The sequence below is a fragment of the Andrena cerasifolii genome, chromosome 3, assembly GCF_050908995.1.
Source record: "Andrena cerasifolii isolate SP2316 chromosome 3, iyAndCera1_principal, whole genome shotgun sequence".
Taxonomy (NCBI): domain Eukaryota; kingdom Metazoa; phylum Arthropoda; class Insecta; order Hymenoptera; family Andrenidae; genus Andrena; species Andrena cerasifolii.
The window spans coordinates 5,336,831-5,356,906 of record NC_135120.1 but is presented as its reverse complement, the minus strand read 5'-3'; the positions used below and the strand labels follow the sequence as shown (position 1 = coordinate 5,356,906).

Genomic DNA, 20,076 nt, shown 5'->3' with positions numbered 1-20,076 from the left:
CTCGGATTTTGTTCAAACTTCAATATGTTGTAGTCCTCGTGAAATTAAGGGGTGTTTAATTCACCATTTTGTCGATTTCGAGTTTGTTTAAAAAATACAGGGCCTTGGATTTTGCGATTTTTTCCTATTATCGTGAAAATGGGTTGTACTTATGAATTTTTATCTGGGAAACTATTTGTCGGATTTAGTTGATTCTTACGACATTTTAATGTAAAAGGATCGGCTTTCCTGAATAATTTTTTTCCAGATCGAAAAATTAATTTTGCAATATTGAAAATTATAAATAAATTTTTATTTTGCAAATTCGGGCTCGAGGTCGCGATTCTAAAAATCCGAAAAAAATACTACCATATTCCTTCAAGTGTCTTCTACAAAATAAGCCTATCCCCAGGGTGGTCGTATTTACCACCCCACTGCGACGTTAATAGGAATCGCACCACCCTGGGGATAGGCTTATTTTGTAGAAAACACTTGAAGGAATATGGTAGTATTTTTTTCAGATTTTCAAAATCGTGACCTCGAGCCCGAATTTGCAAAATAAAAATTTATTTATAATTTTCAATATTGCAAAATTAATTTTTCGATCTGGAAAAAATTTATTCGGGAAGGCCGATCCTTCTACATTAAAATGCCGTAAGAATCAACTAAATCCGACAAATAGTTTCCCAGATAAAAATTCATAAGTACAACCCATTTTCACGAAAATAGGCAAAAATCGCAAAATTCGAGGCCCTGTATTTTTTAAACAAACTCGAAATCGACAAAATAGCGAATTAAACCCCCCCCCCCCCCTAATTTCACGAGGACTACAGCATATTCGAGTTTGAACAAAATCCGAGACATCGAGTTGGCGTGGAATGACCCCACAGCTTTAAATTCTCCAGCAGAATATGCATATTAAACCTACCACAGTCCCAAATGTATGGTAAAAAAATAACAAAAATAGAACCAATCGAAAAAGTGGTAACTTTTTTGTCCGCTGGTGTACCTACAGCACAGAATGGAATACGCATTATGGTATTTCATTATAACATTGAAAGTATTATCGTACCAGTTTTTTTTTTTTTTGCTATCCGAAAGTGGAATCCTGGATGTGTTCAAAGTATTCTTTCATTCTTATGAATTGATAACGGTAGCGTTCAACATCTTATCTGACCGTTATCGGCAGCTTGATTCCATAAAAGAGTAGACTTGTCTTATCGTACAGATCAGATGAGCATGGAGAGCACTATGCACTGTACATATTGTGTGTAAAAGTAAAGGCAGCTTCGTTATTGCAATGTGAAAGTGTGATCGCCGCGTTCGTAATGTGAATTCGTCTGTTAAAATTGTTGACTCCAAAATTAACCTCAAAATTAACCTTTTACAATACAAACTTTATAAATACAAATTCATTCAAACTAATTACTTAAAGAAACTTAAATTAAATAACTTTTATTAAAATAATTTATTCAACAAATATAAAAACATAAATCATTAAATTAAAATTTAAAAAATTAATTTAATTATTTCAGTGTAAAAGAAAGGTTTTTATTTCAACTAAAATTTTTTACAAAAACAACTGAAAGAATTAGGAAGATTTCTACCCACTACACAGCTGGAAATATCGCTTTACGCTTCAGCGATATTTACAGCTGTGTAGTGGGTAGAAACCTTCCTAATTCTTTCAGTTGCTTATCAAACATGAAGTAATGCGAATTCAGCTGTTCTTAAAATCGTAATTAAAATGTAATTAAAATCGCAATAGCGGGGTGTATTTGGTAGTGTACAGGTGTCTGAACATTGTAATAGGTATAGCCTTCAGTATTTTTACCAGATTTGGATCAGGATTAGGGAAGAATTTTTCTAAAGACGGCTGTGAATAGTGTTTTAGTTCGATAGTCCTATTACTGGATATATATGACCATATTGATAATAACTATGTTTTATTGGTACATAAAAATACTTACGGGGGGGGGGGTACCTATAGACAATTGAAACTGTTTGCCTTTTTAGTTTTTGAAACTAGGTCTAGTTTGAAGTATCATATAAGTGTTTATTGATTGAAATGCATTAAAAAGTACGTATGCATCCCATTTCTTATTTATTTAGGAGATCTTCCGACTTTAGCGTTTAGAAAATTAAGTAATTTTGGGAAATTATATTTGGTGAAATTAGGGGAAGCGCAGTATATTATTTGGAATACCAGTTTGTTTAAGACGAATAAAAAATTACAGCAGAGGATGGGAACAAATAAAACTGCATAATATCATAGGAAAATTAACCCTTCGTTGACACACCTCCTTTTTCGATCAAGTTTGACATACCTGGGTGGCTCACACCCAGAACAATTTTTGAACGACTGCCATTCTTATCTGAAGTATCCAATCGTTATGAAAAAAATCATGGGTCAGTTTTAAGGTCTGTAGAATATATTCCAATAGTTTTTTTATTGAAATTTCATCACAGTTTTTGTAAAAAAAATCTAGATTACCATGTGTCGAGGAACACGAAGAAAATCTTCTAACAATTTTAACTTTTACAAATTCCAATATTAGAAGCTAAAAATCTACAGAGTCATTGTTCAGATATAATATTTTGAGAGAAAAAATAGTTTGTAAGTCGGCTTTGGAAAAAAGGTATTTATTTTACATATAGAAGGTACAGAGCGTCAAAATCAGCTTATGGGTGGCTCACACCCAGAGTGTCAGCGAAGGGTTAATAAACTTTTAGATTTTAAACTCTCAGTAATAATAGAAAATAAAAAGCAACTGAAACTTTGATCTAATCAGGCTGAAAAATCACAATATAGGAACAATCTTAGATAAATAAAATACATAAAAAGTTATATTTAAGTTAAACGATTTTATTTAAAATTCAGTAAAAACTAAAAAAAATAGTGTATTTTAAACAATATCGTTTAACTTAAATTTTTTTATATATTTTTTTTTATTACTTGCTTTTTAGTGTCTACGTTTTATTCGTGGTTATAAGCTGAATTCAAGTCGTTTGGATTTGTGGTTATGGGTTATATTTATTGATGACTGGGTAATTTTTTTAACCACTTGGGGTTATTTTTCATAATTTTGTATTGCCATCTAAACTACGTACGCCTGCAAAGTTTCAAGTCTATTGGGTAGTTGAAAGTGGGTTAAAATTGAGTTTCTATATTTGAACCAACGCGGCTATACTCGTGAAACAAAAGCATTGCTAGCTTTGGAATATTCCAAATTACCTTTACCTTCGGTATTCCGAATTAGCAACAGTATTCCAAATATGCTGCACTTCCTCTATACATAAGCCAGACTTTTCTCAAGTATGATCTCATTCCAACTATTTTTAATTTCACGTAATTCGCATCACTTCTAAATTCTACGTATAAATCACTCGCACAGTTCGGATCTCAACGAATATATTGTATATAGGTACATACACTTACTGACTGAAGTTAAGAAACAACAATAATTGTTTGGGAATTACTGTAAAATTAGCATAAAGTGATAACATTTCATACATAAACCCACAATAAATGTGTTTTTCGAGTATACTTATCTAAAGACTACGATTAATATTGGTCGATGAAGGAAAACAAAAGCTTTGTGACGAAAGTTAAGAATCAGACTTACGCGTAATCGACGCCGGTGGTACCGTTCAGGGGATACAGTGGGTTCAGTTCAGGGGTTAGGCCACCTTGGCCAGGTCAAGAAATATCGCATCTTTGGGAATTTATTTTTAAGTGACAAATACTCTTTTATCGATAAAAATTTTTCATTGAAGATATATAACCCAGACACATCTTTGAATAATATATAAAAAAAAAATTCCAAATATCAAAACATTCCGAAAATTTTAAATGCGGTTTTGTCGAAACCACGTTTTCCGAAACGGTGTACGCTGTAATTTGAGTAAAACTCTATGGACTTTTATACAATTTTGCACAGATGTTCTTTAATGTGTTCTCTATCGTCCGACTGATAATTTTTTCCATTCGTTGAAAAATAAGAAAATACCGTCAAGGACCCAGTTCCTGATCAGAACCCAATTCCTGATCAGTTTTGGAAAATAAACCAAATAATAAGCTTATTATGATACAAATTTATTCTAACAAATTACTAAATAATTATGAAGTATTTTGAAAATTATACGCAAAATTTGATAGCTCATAGTAAAACGTGTGAAGGTGATCAGAAACTGCTCCCTTTGCATCTTTCACTTTCAAAGTTAAATTATAAAATAATTATTATTGTGTGTGCACTTTTTTAATACCAAATTAAGGATAAAACATAGATTTACTGAAATAACAAAAAATCTTTTAAATTTGGTTAAGTTTTCCCTTTACACGTTTAAAACCCGTGGTAGTTGCTCTTAAGTGATCAGGAACTGGTCCTTGAGGGTAGCTACACTTTGAAGCAAAACACTCATTTTCGTCTGGAAGAAAATGGACTTTATTTACGCATGACCGACAATTTTTCCGATATTTTAATTTTTATCTGACTAATGCGTAAATAAAGTCCATTTTCTTTCACACGAAAATGAGTATTTTGCTTCAAAGTGTAGCTGTTTTGTTATTTTTCAACGAATAGAAAAAAAATTTTATTATGAATACAGGATTAGAATTGCAGTGTTCTCCGGGTCAAGGCTCCCCAAACCAACGCGAATTTCGCGGCGCGCAGCGGATCCGCCGCGGATCAGATAACACTGCCCATAAGCCACCAGGTATAAAAAACTACTGCCTTATCTGACCCTCGGCGCGGAGCGCATATTCGCGTTGGTTTGGGAGAGCCTTTAAGCGGAAAGCATGCTTCTTGGGTTAGAATGGACGGAATCGCTTTGGGTTTGGACTCATTCTTATCGGGAAAAACTCAAGAATCCATTGGTCATTTCTTTCATGAAGATTTAAGCAAAAACATTAACTTTTTAGTTTCCGTACTGGATATCTTGTTTGGCCCGCTGGTTGTATTGCTCTCGTCTGTTAACGGGCGACCTACCCGGGACTAAAGGCCCCCATACACCAGCGAGTATGCTCGCCGAATTTAAGCCGCTCGTTGATTACACTAGCGAGCATGCTCGCCCAGTCCTGCGGTTGGTGGCGCGCTCGGGGAGCATGTTAGCTGGTGCATGGTTGCCTTGAAGGTCCGCACTCGCAGCGAGGAAGTATAACAATTTTTCGACCATCCGGGGTCAGAGTCTCTTCATTAATCCCGGGACCAGTATAGTAGGCAACATGGTTGGATCGAAGGGATAAGGGATAATCTACTTCGATTTTGTTGTAAACACTCGCGTTAAGCTTAAGAGCTAACGTAATTGAAAAATCGAAAAGGATTAATGTTCTCAGCAGACTATATCGATTGCTTAGTACACAAATATTGTAGTTCCACTTTTAGCGTTTTAGAGAAAAACAGGCTTAAGCATGCAATGGTACACAAGATTTAGGCGCATACAATAAAGAAAAATACCGTAAACTGGGGGATTATATTGTTTTACGTCAGATTAGTAAAACTTAACCTGTTAATGCTATTTATATGTAATGCTGTTAATGTTATTAAGATGTAAAGAATAAAATAAAATAAAGAAATTTAAGTGTCGATGCATCTTACTGGCTTCAGATTAGTAAAACTTAACCCGTTAATGCTGTCTATATGATGTGCCAATGTTACCCCGGTACAGTAACGTTTTTAACATGTATTCGAGAAGCAAAAGGACAAAAATTTTATGCATTTTGACACTTGTGGTACAATCACAAAAGATGCAATGTTATGATGGGATACTTAAAGCAAATGTAAACATGTTAATTTTTAAATTATATAACAAAATGTTTCTAAAACCTGTCAATGTTCCCCCAGTTTGCGGTATTATTTTTGACAAATTTATGAAGTAGATATAAATGTGATTTTTATACAATATAAAGAAACAGTCAAGAACTATTTCTTGCGTATAAAATCTCAAATTTCACAAACAGTGGACATACAATATTTGTACACTAATGGTAAGCCATCCATATATGAGGGAAGTATTTTTATATATCAATACAATATACATGTTTTTAAACTACCAAATTCTTGCATGTTCGAGAACGAGGTCATTTATCATAGCTGCCCAACAAAAAAGAAACGACTCACAGTGGTTTGAAATCCCAGAAACATGGCAAAAATATGAAGGCGATCTTTGATATTTACAAAAATGAGTATACTAAGGTTTTCGAGGTCGCCGATTACGAATTTGAAGTCAAAACGGAAAAAAACAAAATGGCGGACGCGTATACCAAAAAATATCAGATTCGGTCTAAACTTGGTATTCTACGGTTTTCGAGGTGGCTGATTACGAATTTGAAATCAAAACAGCAAAAAACAAAATGGCGGATCCAATATGGCGGACGCGTATACCAAAAAAATATCAGATTTGGTCTAAACTTGGTATTCTAGAGTTTTCGAGGTCGCTGATTACGAATCTGAATTCAAAAACTTAAGATAAATATTATATTAAATTGTTGAAGTTATTTATTAAATATTAAAAATATTTCGAATAATTTTATAAATTAAGATTCATCATTATATATGTACAATCGTTATGTGTTTTTGTTTGAGAATTTATCAAACTGCATGTGGGGTTTCCAGCATTTCCATAACTTCCGCTGAGAAAGATGTCAACTTTTTTCTGGGTAGTGGCCGAAGCTTTGAAATGATTGGGTCAGAAGAGTTTGCCTTAAACCACTTGATTTAAATGGGAACATCTAAATATCTCCGGTATTAATGGTCATATGAAATAACTCCATAGGACACTATATTGCTTATACTGCTATAATGATTTTTGGCAAAAATCATGTACCATTGCACGTGCCCTTCCAAGCAGTACAACTTTGTTCTGTGGAGCATTTTCATACGACCACTAATAACGGAGATATTTAGGTGTTTCTGTACAACCTAAGCATAACCTACGAGAAGAAAAAATGTAATATCTCTGAAAGTGGCAAAAAGTGGCAAATTTTCTTTTTAGATTATTAAAGCCCGATGTTTACGTATCATAACCATACTGGGACCTAACCTAAAACTCTAACAACGTACAGAAATTGAATTTCACTCCAGTGTTGCCAGCAGCCACAAAATAGAAAAATTACTTTTGATGTATTTTGTTACTTACCTGTACAGCTACTAGCTTGGTTAATATCATTTACCAAATCCATCATTTGCAATAAATATATCAGACAATTATCTATCAAACAAAAGGATTTTCAGAACGAACTAGATATTGTTTCCCTGTAAAGAGAGATTATTTTCTTTATTACATTACATTACATTACATTACATTACATTACATTACATTACATTACATTACATTACATTACATTACATTACATTACATTTACATTACATTACATTACATTTACATTACATTACATTTACATTACATTACATTACATTTACATTACATTACATTTACATTACATTACATTACATTACATTACATTACATTACATTACATTAAATTTACATTACATTACATTACATTACATTTACATTACATTACATTACATTTACATTACATTACATTACATTTACATTACATTACATTACATTTACATTACATTACATTACATTTACATTACATTACATTACATTACATTACATTTACATTACATTACATTACATTACATTACATTACATTACATTACATTTACATTACATTACATTACATTACATTACATTATATTATATTACAACGCTTATTTACAATATGTACAATCTTGCCTGTAAAGAGAGAAACGTCATTTAAAGTTTATTCTCTATCACTTCTTCGTTTACACCTTTATTACTTTCTTTTATATTAATAATACTCTATTAATTCTTATCTCACTTTCTCAATCTATGCACATGTGCTCTGTTATAATCATCCATCTATCTTTCTGCTAGTCGTTCTCTCTATACAGTGGACACTCTACCACCACTCTACACTCTACGCTCTACCACGCGCGAGGTGCGGCAAAATTTGAATTTAAGAAATACCATTTCGTTACAAATATAACACTTTAAAAATTCGCATAAAAAGTGTACAACTAAATGCAAATAATAATGAAATATGACCAAGGTTAAGGAACAAAAGAATAACACATAAAACAGTTGTGGCATATACTCCACTATCGATTTATAACAAAATATATCCAATTTACTAATTTTAATTTTTGGGGGGTTTTGTGCCACGTTTCTGGGATTTCAAACCACTGCGACTGTATCGACCCAGTAGCGTAATTCCTGAAAATTTATGTCCGCTAGGTTGCTGCGGAAGAACGTGTATTGAACTACTACAGTTGCGCGCTAGTAGGCGATATCCTGCTGCAGGGCCACCTGTATATTACGCCGAATTACTTTGCCTTCTACAGCAACGTGTTCGGATACGTGACAAAGCTGTTGATACCAACAGTCTCCGTGTTGAAGATCAGCAAGGAGAAGACCGCCCGCATTATCCCAAATGCGGTAGCAGTCGCCACCGAAGAGGATAGGCACGTTTTCTGCTCCCTTCTGTCCAGGGACTCGACATTCAAGTTGATGAAACAGGTTTGGGACGCTGCCATGGAACCGCAGCCCTCGCCCGCGATTCTGCCCCTCACCAGCGAGGAGAAGTTACTCCCCCCGGACGGGTTGGTGATCGACGACTCCGAGGTGAACCCGGAGGAGGACGATTCCAGTATGTCCGAAAGCGGGACGGATCTCAATTTGAGGCCGCCCACAGTCTGTACCGACACCGACGGCGTTTCCGCCGTTTCGCTACCGATTACCAGGCCGAGTTTGCCACCGCCTCCCATAATGTAAATAAATGGTCTTTTTTTAACATGTTTCAAGGCGCATCGAAACAAACGGGTTAGGTTAGGTCTGGGATAGATTTAGCCCTAGGAAAACTAACCGCCGTGCCGCGTTGCGAACCGCGTGCAACATTCGCGATCCTTGACGCATGTACGTGCGCGTCACAGACTCGTGTTACCGAAAAAAAATTCTTCGGTGTGCAAACAAGTTCACCGAATCATGTGGAAAGTGACCTAGTCACGCAGGAATTCGAGCCAGAGATGGAATTTTTCCATGCCCATTTTGGAATATGATAGGGCAGGTTGTCGGTCTTACAATTAGAGACTGTTTCCGTGGGAATGCTGAGCTAGTTAAATGCTTAAGAATATTCACATATTGATTTTGGGCGCGTGATAAAATTTGGAGTAATTTAGACATGGATTTATTTTCGTGATTCTCTGCACTATGTGATACTGGAAGGTAATAGTTTGTCGCTTCGCGAATGAATTTAAGAGCGATGATTTAAGAGTAGCTCCATCATCGTGTACTCCTTTTATTCTCACAACAGCCGCAATTCCGTCGGGGTTATTTGCAAATAATTTTTTAATAAACGCATTTCGTGGCTTCTGCCATATTGTTTGAAGAACTTGGAGAAGGGCACATACAGTTTTAGTCTCGTTTCCTTTCTTGTATCGGGCTAAATAATTGTGTGTCTGATGGTATAACTAATTTAGTTATAACTAATATTGTAGCTTGTTTTCCTTTAATCGAATTAAATAAGCTTTCACGATTCTCACCATGTGCTCAGGATCATTGCTGCATTAGAAAACAAAACCATCGCTAATTAATCTTTGCCCTAGACTGTATTATACACGAACATTTTGTTACATGCTGTACTTATTAATTGCTTACATTTACTAAAATACTTATTCATTCGTTACTTATATAGTGTGTTTCCTTTAACTGAAAACGCTGGAATATCTCGTAGGAAGATATGAAAAAATTGTTATTATGACAGTTGTTTGGTATGGAGAGAAGCATTGCGTGGTATAAATGATTTTTGTAGAGGAGATTCCAAGATCAATTTAATTTTTTAAAATGGAATATTACACATCTTTATTCATAATACGATAGCGTTTGTTAATACGAGTTCAACGGTGTGTCGCATGAAGTGAAATCCCAAGGGGTCAGGTCCACGCGAATTACAGGGTGTCGACTACCCGAACCCTACGTGACCATGCTACGGACTCGAACTAGGCCACTCAGGTTCTGACCAAATGTTCCTGCTGTGGAGAGGATGCATTGCCAACATTGCAGGAAATATTGAATACCAAGGATCATTCAAGACGCCGTAAATAAATAAGGTTAATTTTCACTTACCAGTGTCTAATTTGTAATAACAAGAATTGTTTAATAGTTCTATTATTTAGCTTGTCCTTCAACTTGTCCACGTTTAAAATACAGCTTTCCAATCTTTTTAAAAATTCTATTCTGCCATTTTTTAATATTTTGTCCATTCTTCTTGGGCAAGCGATTGCAGCGCTCATGCGTAATTCAGTAGTATTTTCAATTGGTATCTGGGAAATCATCTTTAGATAACCTCAAAGGAAACAATTACTCGAAAAAAGATCTGTCAATCTTGGGGGTCATGTACATATTATGTATATAAACTCGTTCAGCTAGCTGACAACCCGCGATTCGCATAGACCTGACTCCTTGGGAACTCACTAATCCAAAGATGGTCAAGAGATGCGCTCTAGGACAGTCGTTTGGGCTCATCTCTGTCACGGGCGAGCCCGCCCTGGGAACCCAGCTTCTCAGTAAAAGATCTCGTAGTGGGGTACCCTGTTAACGTAGAGCAGCCCTGTCCAAGGATTTGCTCGCACGAGCAACCGCAAGTTGCTCTTCGCTCTTGAAGGCACCGAGCCAGGTCCCTCGCTCCCCTCAAGAGCAAAAGGTCCCCATGGTGGGGCACAACCGTCGCTCTTACCTTCGCTCGCAACCACCCGCGGTTGCTCTTCGAAGGCAAGAGCAAAAGTTGGACGGCCCTGATGTAGAGACTAGAGACGCCTCGGTCTACAATATTGTTTACTACTTTCATTTTTTTTACTATTTTTAAATCATCTAAGTATAGTTCTTCATTTTCTCACATTGAAGGATCCTTTTGTAAAAAAATTGTGCATTAATATAGGCATAGAAAATTTCATTTTGGCAGAAAGTAAGAAATTTTTTACTTGATTTGGTATGGGCACAAATTCTTTACAGGAGGATTCAATGTGGGAAAATGAGGATGAGGAATCATACATGGTCATGTCTGCACTAATCTATGACCTTCTACTACATACACTGAATGACCTTATGTGAATGAACAGTATCGTATTATGAATAAAGATGTTCATATATTATTCCATTTAAAGAAATTAAATTGATCTTGGAATCTCCACCACAAATTCATGTAGAAAAAATCTAAATATACCACCCAGACCTAACCCAGACCAAACAATTGTGACAAACACCATTATTATACTACATTGTGAGTTTTAATCTATCTATTATCTAATGTCTAGCCTGCTATTAAGTATCATGAATTAATGAATTCGTTGAATTATTTCAGTTGTGTGCAGTGTAAAAATAATTCTGTGATTGTTCTTCTTGTGCTGTTTTAGACTGGAACCACCGCCGGTACCGTTGCTTCCAGCTGCGCCCAGCAAATCCAGAGTACTCTTTTCATTGTTCACGGGCGGACTGAAAACTAGCACAGTGATAACCATCCTGATAACCCTTTTAGCAGCTCTCTACGTGTCGGCGGCTCTGATGATGGTTCGCATCGACAGGTTGCACACGGCGTATCTCAACCACCCCCTCGTTTCGCCGGAACGGTTCACACAAGAACGGCTTTTGCATTATCTTAACTCGAACCTCGATCAAATAATAAAGGTACTGTATTTGTGTCACGAAAATAGATGATGGTATACTGCAGTGCATAAACTTGAAACCACTCCTTAGTGGACCATGAGTAAACAATTCTGTGGGAATTATGAAGCTCATATAGGATATTTGGGACATCGTACAATGCGTCAAAGTATATGGGCGTTTGGGACAAAACTCATAGCTTCTGAAATAATCAGTTTTCGACCTAGATACGCTAATACTTTTTTAAAGAGAATATAAAGATGCATCGATTGGCATATATTAAAATATACAGTTTCATTAAAAACATTGAGGTGATCTTGATTTTTTATTTAATAAAAAGTTTTTTATCAATATTTACTTTTGCAATTTGTTGTCAACTGAATACTGACTAACTTTTGTTCAAAACATTTTTTTATGAAATTATTTTTATCACGTGCATTTGAAGTTAGAATTTTTTTTAAATATTTTAAATATATAATCAGCTTTCTTGGACCTACGAATAGTCAAGTCAAAACGGCTGCACTTTTTCCTCAAATCGTTGTCAATCATTTCCGGACACTCTTTTATATTCAAAAGTACCAAAATGTGGTCGTAAATTCCATCAATTTTTTTGCTTTGGTCTAAAGAAATCCACTTTTCAAAGATATTAGGATTCCTGATCTGCGCACTTCTTTCTAAAAAAAATTATTTCTCAAATAATCGCAGGTAGTAGCAAATAAGGGTGCTATTTTCATAAAGTATAAAGTTAGGCGAACCAAATATAAAAAAATCATACAGACGTTTTTTTTTTATGTATTTTTTAAAAAGTAGGTTGAATTTACATTTTCGGGACTAAGAAACTAATGAACACATGATTTCGCAAGAAATAAATAAAAAATATAGAATAATCTTTTTCGACTTACGGGGTCATTCTCGAGATAAACGACTTTGAATGTAAAAGTAAGTTACATGAATTTGAGTTTACCCTTTGTTTACATATATTTTTTGACTAGTAAAAAAATTGTCAAATGACCATGATATCGATTTTTGTATAGGATAAGTTGTACTTATTATGATAGTAAGTATTGAATAATCATTAGTATTGGACAAATTACAAATATAGAAAAACACTAATTCTAAGTTTCTGAAAAACCATTACAAATCGAACTTACGTTTACTTCAGCTTCTTATTACTCTAAAATGCACTCCTAGACAAAAAGATAGCACGCGCGTGCTATCTGTAATTTTTCATGCTATAATTATGGTAGCACGAAAGTTGTGAGTGGTATAAAAATATAACCTGTTACGAACATGTAAAAGTAACTTATTAAAGAATATTCCCAACCCGATAATTCTGATTTTAATGAAACTTCGTGTGAATGTACTAAAGCATATTGGACTATGCAGAGAGCAATTTTTTTCTGCGCAAGTTCACTCTGAAGGGGTGAAATTAAGCCTTAAAGTTATAGCGCTTCCGTTTTTTTAGCGTAACTTTATTTTTATTTTGGTACTGTGATCGAGCATAAAAAACTGAACATTGTTATATTTAAAGTTTTGTTCTATCTCGCACCGTTGCAAAGTTATATTAAAACAACGAAAACGCGTTAACATTAAGGGTTGATTTCAACTCTTCAGAATTAATTTCCGCAGAAAACCAGCGGCCATAGCCGTGATGGAAATACCGGTTCCCGTAAGATCACCGAAGTTAAACATCGCGGGGCGGCGTACTGGGGAAAGATGGGTGAACGACCACCTGTCTCCTTCCCGGTGCGTCATTGCTGCTGGGACCCGAAGGAAAGAGGAGGAGGGAAAAAGGAAATGACTATATCATCATCGTTCGTTGGGCAATATAAGCGAAATCCTTGAAACGTCATCCTGTGTTAAAAACACACAGGGAAAACAAAAATACAAATACAATAATTTCCGCAGAAAAATTGCTTGCTTCTTGCATATTCCAATATGCCCTCCATTGACACGAAGTTTCATGAAAATCATAATTTTCGGATTGGGAATGCTATCTTGATAGGTTGACATTAACTTTTCAATGAGTGCGAGACAAAATATAAACACATAAATGGGTAGGGGCAAACTGATAGCCCTTTGTAAATTCCTAAATTCACGTAATGGGCCGTGGTAGAATATTAAGTGAAAGTGAGATTAAAACAATTGTTGCTGTGCAAAAGCAAAATTTTACTATTAGAAATATAGCAAAAGCCATTAATAGGAACCACAAAGGTATATATAATCTAGTGAAAAACAGGAATGCTTATGGAAAAAATAAGAGTAGTGGAAGACCGGTAACACTATCCGATTTCAGAAACGAGCAATACTACGTGCTGCCTCAACTCTTGTGGTATAGCAAAGGAAACCGCTCGCAAAGCTCGAGTTAACAGTAACATCCAAAACGTCCGACGCGTGCTCTAGACGTGTAGTACCTACTATACATAAATCCAAGTAAAATTTAAGGCAAGATGGACAGAAGAACGTTTGCTATTCGCAAAGCAACTTGTGCGTAGGTCCGGATTAAGATTTTTGGGGCCCGAGGGTATCAAATCTTCGGGGACTTACTTAGTTAAAATGCGCGTGTGGGGGTGGGGGTAATTTTTTGTAATAAAGCAGAGTTCTAATTATTTCAAAAGGGAAACAGTGAACAAAATTTCATTGAATTATTTTTGGACAAAAATGGAAGGCTTAGAACGGGGGAGAGGAGCTGGAAAGTGGGGTCCCGGGCAGCAGACCCCATCCTTGATCCGCCCTTGCATGTGCATTGGAAAAAGACTTGGAGAAGAGTCGTGTTTACGGATAAGAAGAAGTTGAATCTTGATGGCCCGGATGGATTTTTTTACTTTTATTATCATGATATATGGAAATTGCTGAACGTATTGCTGGAACATGATACATATTTGAACAAGATAATGCTGCTGTGAAAATTCTTCAGGAGTATTTCTCGAAAGAAAAGATTGCGGTTCTGAAGTAGCCCAGCATGCTTTCCAGATCTAAATACTCAGTTGTTTTTTTTCTACTCTCTTTGTGCTACATATGAACAAAACGATCTCATGCCATCACGATACCTGAACAACGCTTGACAGCAGTGTGTCAATTATGTAAAAAAATACTGTGCAAAAACCTTACACGTTTAAAGTTACAAAATTTTGTACTAATTATGGACATCATAAAACGTCGAAAAATGATCTCGTGCCACTTCAGTTGCGGAATAGTATGCTACTGCCACTCATATAGGATGACCGTACCTAATATCGCCTAGAAAAAGTTAAATCGCTGTCAATTGAATAATAATTGATATTTTTGCATGCAATACGTTTCAAAGTAAAGAGAAATTATTCATCTTTCATGTGGCATAAGTTAGAATTGTCGAAACCTATAAATTTTTAAGTAGGAATTAAAAAAGTCCTGAAAAAAGTGTACCTAAGTACTATATAATCATATAATCATATAATCATATAATCATATAATCATATAATCATATAATCATATAATCATATAATCATATAATCATATAATCATATAATCATATAATCATATAATCATATAATCATATAATCATATAATCATATAATCATATAATCATATAATCATATAATCATATAATCATATAATCATATAATCATATAATCATATAATCATATAATCATATAATCATATAATCATATAATCATATAATCATATAATCATATAATCATATAATCATATAATCTTATAATCTTATAATCTTATAATCTTATAATCTTATAATCTTATAATCTTATAATCTTATAATCTTATAATCTTATAATCATATAATCATATAATCATATAATCATATGAGCCACCGACTATGTATGCATTTTTGGCCCTTTTTATACTACAAAATTGGGCTTAGAATGTGGTGAGGACGTACATGCGTCGAATCAGTTATTAATTTCCGTGGAAAACCTCGGTTGCACCACACCACTGCAGGAAACGATAACCACATCGGGTCGCGTGCATTCCAGCCACTCGAAAGGGTCAAAATGTCAACAGACAGTCCCTGAACGTAACAGTACAAAGAATTTGCATTTTGTATTATTGGCACATTTTGTCAATGCTGCACTTCTGCAGGCACACCAGGGATTATCAGTTTCGTGTATAACTTGTACAGTAGCAATTGAAATGGTAGCATCAAGTTTATGCCCTGTAATGTAGGTATCAAACTATTAAATTGAAATCTTACTTTCAGTAAGGTTGCAACAAGAGTTGGATGTTTCAGGTGCGGCAGAGTTTGCAGACGTTGTCACAGCAATTCGTGACGATGAGCCAAAGCAGCGAAACGGAGCCAGCGGTGACTAGCGGTGCGATAGAACCGGAAGACGCCCCGAGTTAGCCCTCGGCGAGGCTGAATAATTTAACGCAACCGAATAATACGAGTCTCCGTCGCCTCTCTAGTGTACGAAGTCTCTCGTATTAATACGTTGTCTTTCAGTGTCGGCGTCGCGTGTTTACGGCGTGCCGAGAAATGATTCAAACGACTGATCGACGATGTCGCTTCGACGGTATCCTCAGAAATAGGCATTATTACATTGTTGTTAGTACCTAGACTCACGAGGCTCGAAGATAGTCACAGTTCTTAAAACGATGAAATTAAAAGCAAAGGGAACTTCGTGAAAGGGTTATTATAATCTTTTCTAGATCGGGGCATGTGTAACACAATTCCTTAACTTTTAGTTGCGCATGCATGTGTCGATTATGTAACATGCTTCAAAGTTGAAACCTATCAAATTTGGTATAAAGCTATTCTTATTTATATGCATATGGACAGGGGCAGACGAACGCTTACAAATGATACTACGACGTTTTGACGGTAAATTGGCAAATACAAATGCTCAAATATTCGAGCGAGCAAGGCGAGCGAAGGTATTGTCGTTTTTTATTGTTTTCTTTTCGAACTAGTCACATGTATATATATACATATACATGCATGCCCTCACATAAGACAAGGGCATAATGAACAAAGTGGTATAAAAATAATATAAAGAATATATTGCTATATATTGTATGTATACATACATAGAATAATGCATATTTCGCGATTACTTGTTGAGTATCAAGTATTTGAGCTAGTTGGGACACTATCATTTTCATTGATACAACCTGCAGAATTGCAAGCGTAGAGTTAACGAACGTTACGTTTATGCTGTACCGAAGAAGAATAAATTCTCTGTTGCCGCGATACGGTGAGCAAAAAACTTGGTAGACGAATCACGAGCTTGTGCGGTATTCCCACCGTTTGGAATATAAGACACTCTTCGTCTACAAATGTTGAGCTACCGCAGGTCTTCAAACGAAAGTTGCATTTTCTGCGCACACAAGTGTTCCTATGCAAAAGAGAAGAAATGTTTCACTGTTCATTCCGAATGCCAACGAAGGTGATAGGTTATGTTCTGTTCCTTTCTTTTTTTCTCTCCGACAGAGCGAAGACAGAGGATATTGGGCGAAGAAGTGCTCGCGAAATATTCCATTTCACTTGAAAATCGAGTTTCGATACGGTTGCACGTACATACATTCTTCTATGTGTGAGATAAGACACGTTTCGGACAAAGCGTTATTATGTATTTGCGATTAAATATGGGATACGAGAAAACGGGGAGATTTGACTGTGATAGTAGGATCGAGAGGACACATTTTGTTGAAACGCGGCCACGTTTATTTGGATTGTCGTTGCTCCTTGAAAGAGACAGAGGCTGGTTTTATGCGATCGGACCAAAACGACTTTGTGGCATAAGCGCGGCCGTTTGTTCAAGATCACACGGGGATCTAAGAGAAGTGCTGTTACATTATTTAGCTATATTTATAAACAAAAAATTGTATGTATCTCAAGCGAAATTCACTTAAACATTGTTTTGCGATATATTATCGTTTATTAGTAACGATTAAGTATGTGATTGCATTGCGACTAAATAACGATGATTTTTAATCATTTTAAAACGATACCTTTACAATTCTACTTTTTATTGTATAAAAACACGGCGGTCGCGGATTAGAGCTGTTCATGTACCTGGAAAAAGCAAGCCGAGCCTAACTCGGCTTGAACGACCGAGCCGAGCCGAGTACTCGAATGAACCGGGCGGCTTGGACAGAACCAAGTAGCTTGAATTCTTCAAGCGGCCCAAAGGAAGCGGGCGGCTCGAACAGAACCAGAGTTAGGAGCGATGGGCCGCAGTGATGGAGGGGGAAACACCTACAGGAGCGGTGGTAGCGCGCGCGAACTGACGCCAGCGCCAAGCCAGCCGAGTGGCGCCAACACGAAGCTAACCACGGCCAATCAGCGTCGCCAGGGAATAGATTGTCGACGCTGGTTGGCCGTGGTTAGCTTCGCGTTGGCGACACTCGGCTGGCGTGGCGCTGGCGTTAGTTCGCGCACACATTACCACCGCTCCTGTAGGTGTTTCCCCCTCCATCACTTAGGTCCCATCGCTCCTAACTTTAAACAGAACCAAGCGGATTGAATTATTTCAAGCGGGCCGAAAGAACCGAGGCGGCCCGAATGTATGTCTGTACATTGTACGTCGAGCAGATAAGTTAGGAAATAGGTTACATATACTTAACCCAATTATAATATAGACTGCGGAAGTTTATGCAAGTATGATATGCCGCGAATATGCAAATATGCTGAAAAAGATAACGGCGGGGGGGGGGGGGTATTATACTGTAATAATTATATATTATACGTATCAAGCCGTTGTACCTACTATTGAATTGTTAAACTTCTGAATATATATGTAACTATTACACTATTAAACTTTTTAACATATGAAACTATTAAATTTTAATGGCGAGGTTCACCAAGCTAATTTGTAAAGAAATTCCGCATCTGCAAAAAATATGAAAAATATGCAGAATGTGCAAAATGTGTAAAATCGAAAATATGTTTTTAACATCCTCTTAATGATGAAACACAGTTCTGTCAAAGTCCCGCTTGTTTAAGTCATTCCAATAAAAACATGCATTTACATAAACTTCCGCAGTCTATATTATAATTGGGTTAAGTGTATCTAACCTATTTCCTAACCTATATGCTCGACGTACATTGTACAGACATTCATTCAGGCCGCCTCGGTTCATTCGGGTACTCGGCTCAGCTCGGAAACCGGGTTTCAACTTGGTTCGGATCTCAAGATACCCGAATATTCAAGTACTTGAACAGCTCTATCGCGGATTCGTATCCTAAAATTGTAAACTTTGCGGACATTTATGAAACGGGGGATATATTTATAGGGTGGAGATTTAGTGGAAGTATTTAATTTATGTTTTAGACTTTGTGAATTTGGAGTATGCACTTACACTTTAATTGAGTTTTATGTATTTTACGTGTGTTGATTGGATTTACACATCTGTAATTGATATGCCTTTTAGAGTGTGGGTAGTAAACTCGAGGTGGTGGTCGAAGAGTAACTTGTGCCTGGCATGTGTGCCATAAGAAGGAAAATTGGTTGCATACTAGAGAAGGAACGTATGAAGAGAAAACGAAAATAATGAGACAATGCAAGTTCACGTACGAAATAAATACAGGATTTGTTCGCTGCATACTTTTATCGAACCTTGTTTTTACATCTTCCTCCTGGATCGAAGGTTTTCAAACTCTGACACTAGACGATGCTATTGTGGCGACAGTTAACTTCAACGAGATAATGCGATTCGTAGCATGAACGAAACCAAGACGATAATCGCCACTGGGAACGTTTAAAATCTTATTACGGATGCACATACGAAATGAAAGCAGTTCAGAAAAATTGGACTTAATCGCCAACGGCTGTGCCAAATTTTCATATAATTTGATTTTCCCGTTTAAAAATGAGAAATGGTGTTCGCTTGCTTTATCTTTTAACTGCAGAAATTCACCATTCATCGAAATGCATTTTTACAAGTCACTGAATACAAGCGTTACGTAACTCTCAGCAGGTACCATGGGGTCTTTTAGGTTCCAGAGCATAGCAAATATTTGTGTAATCCAGTATAGTGGTTTAAAATTGAATACAACCCCTTGCTATTTTTTGGTTCATGAGCGATGGTAGTGTTCTTAAATCATTACTGTTTTAGATAAATCTTTTGTGAAACAAAGGATGTTCCATTGAGTCATACGCATACTGTTCACGTACATATGTGGCACACCCGCATTTTATTATTCATATTGTGAAATATAAAGGTGGTATTAATTGTGGGATTGTCTGTAATGTCTTTATCTTGCAAAAGTATCGAGGAGCAAAGAAACTATTCGATGAATAGGGTAAAAGATACAGTAGTTGACCACCTAAGAGCTTCGGTTTAGGTAAACGCTATGGAATTGGGAAATATTGTGAGAGCGCCATCTACTAAAGTAAGCTCTGTAATCGGGTGAATCGCGTTACAGGACTGGTGTGACACAAGTATTGAAATATTGCAATAATGTTTTTGTCAT

At 36.1% G+C, this 20,076-nt stretch overlaps 1 protein-coding gene across 6 annotated transcripts in view; it reads left to right on the top strand.

The window, feature by feature from the left end:
• LOC143366995 (uncharacterized) overlaps positions 1 to 19,207 on the top strand; it is a 253,347-nt gene extending 234,140 nt beyond the window's left edge. For 4 of the 6 annotated variants that reach the window (XM_076808566.1, XM_076808562.1, XM_076808564.1 and 1 more), the window contains 3 exons: positions 8,247 to 8,779; positions 11,420 to 11,690; positions 15,892 to 19,207. In XM_076808566.1, the coding sequence (XP_076664681.1) occupies positions 8,247 to 8,779; positions 11,420 to 11,690; positions 15,892 to 16,005 (918 nt within the window). In that variant the 3' untranslated portion in view covers positions 16,006 to 19,207. Of the gene's footprint in view, positions 1 to 8,246; positions 8,780 to 11,419; positions 11,691 to 15,861 lie in introns of all 6 variants that reach the window. The other 2 variants (XM_076808563.1, XM_076808565.1) reach the window with 2 other exon arrangements.
• Positions 19,208 to 20,076: the final 869 nt, after the last annotated feature.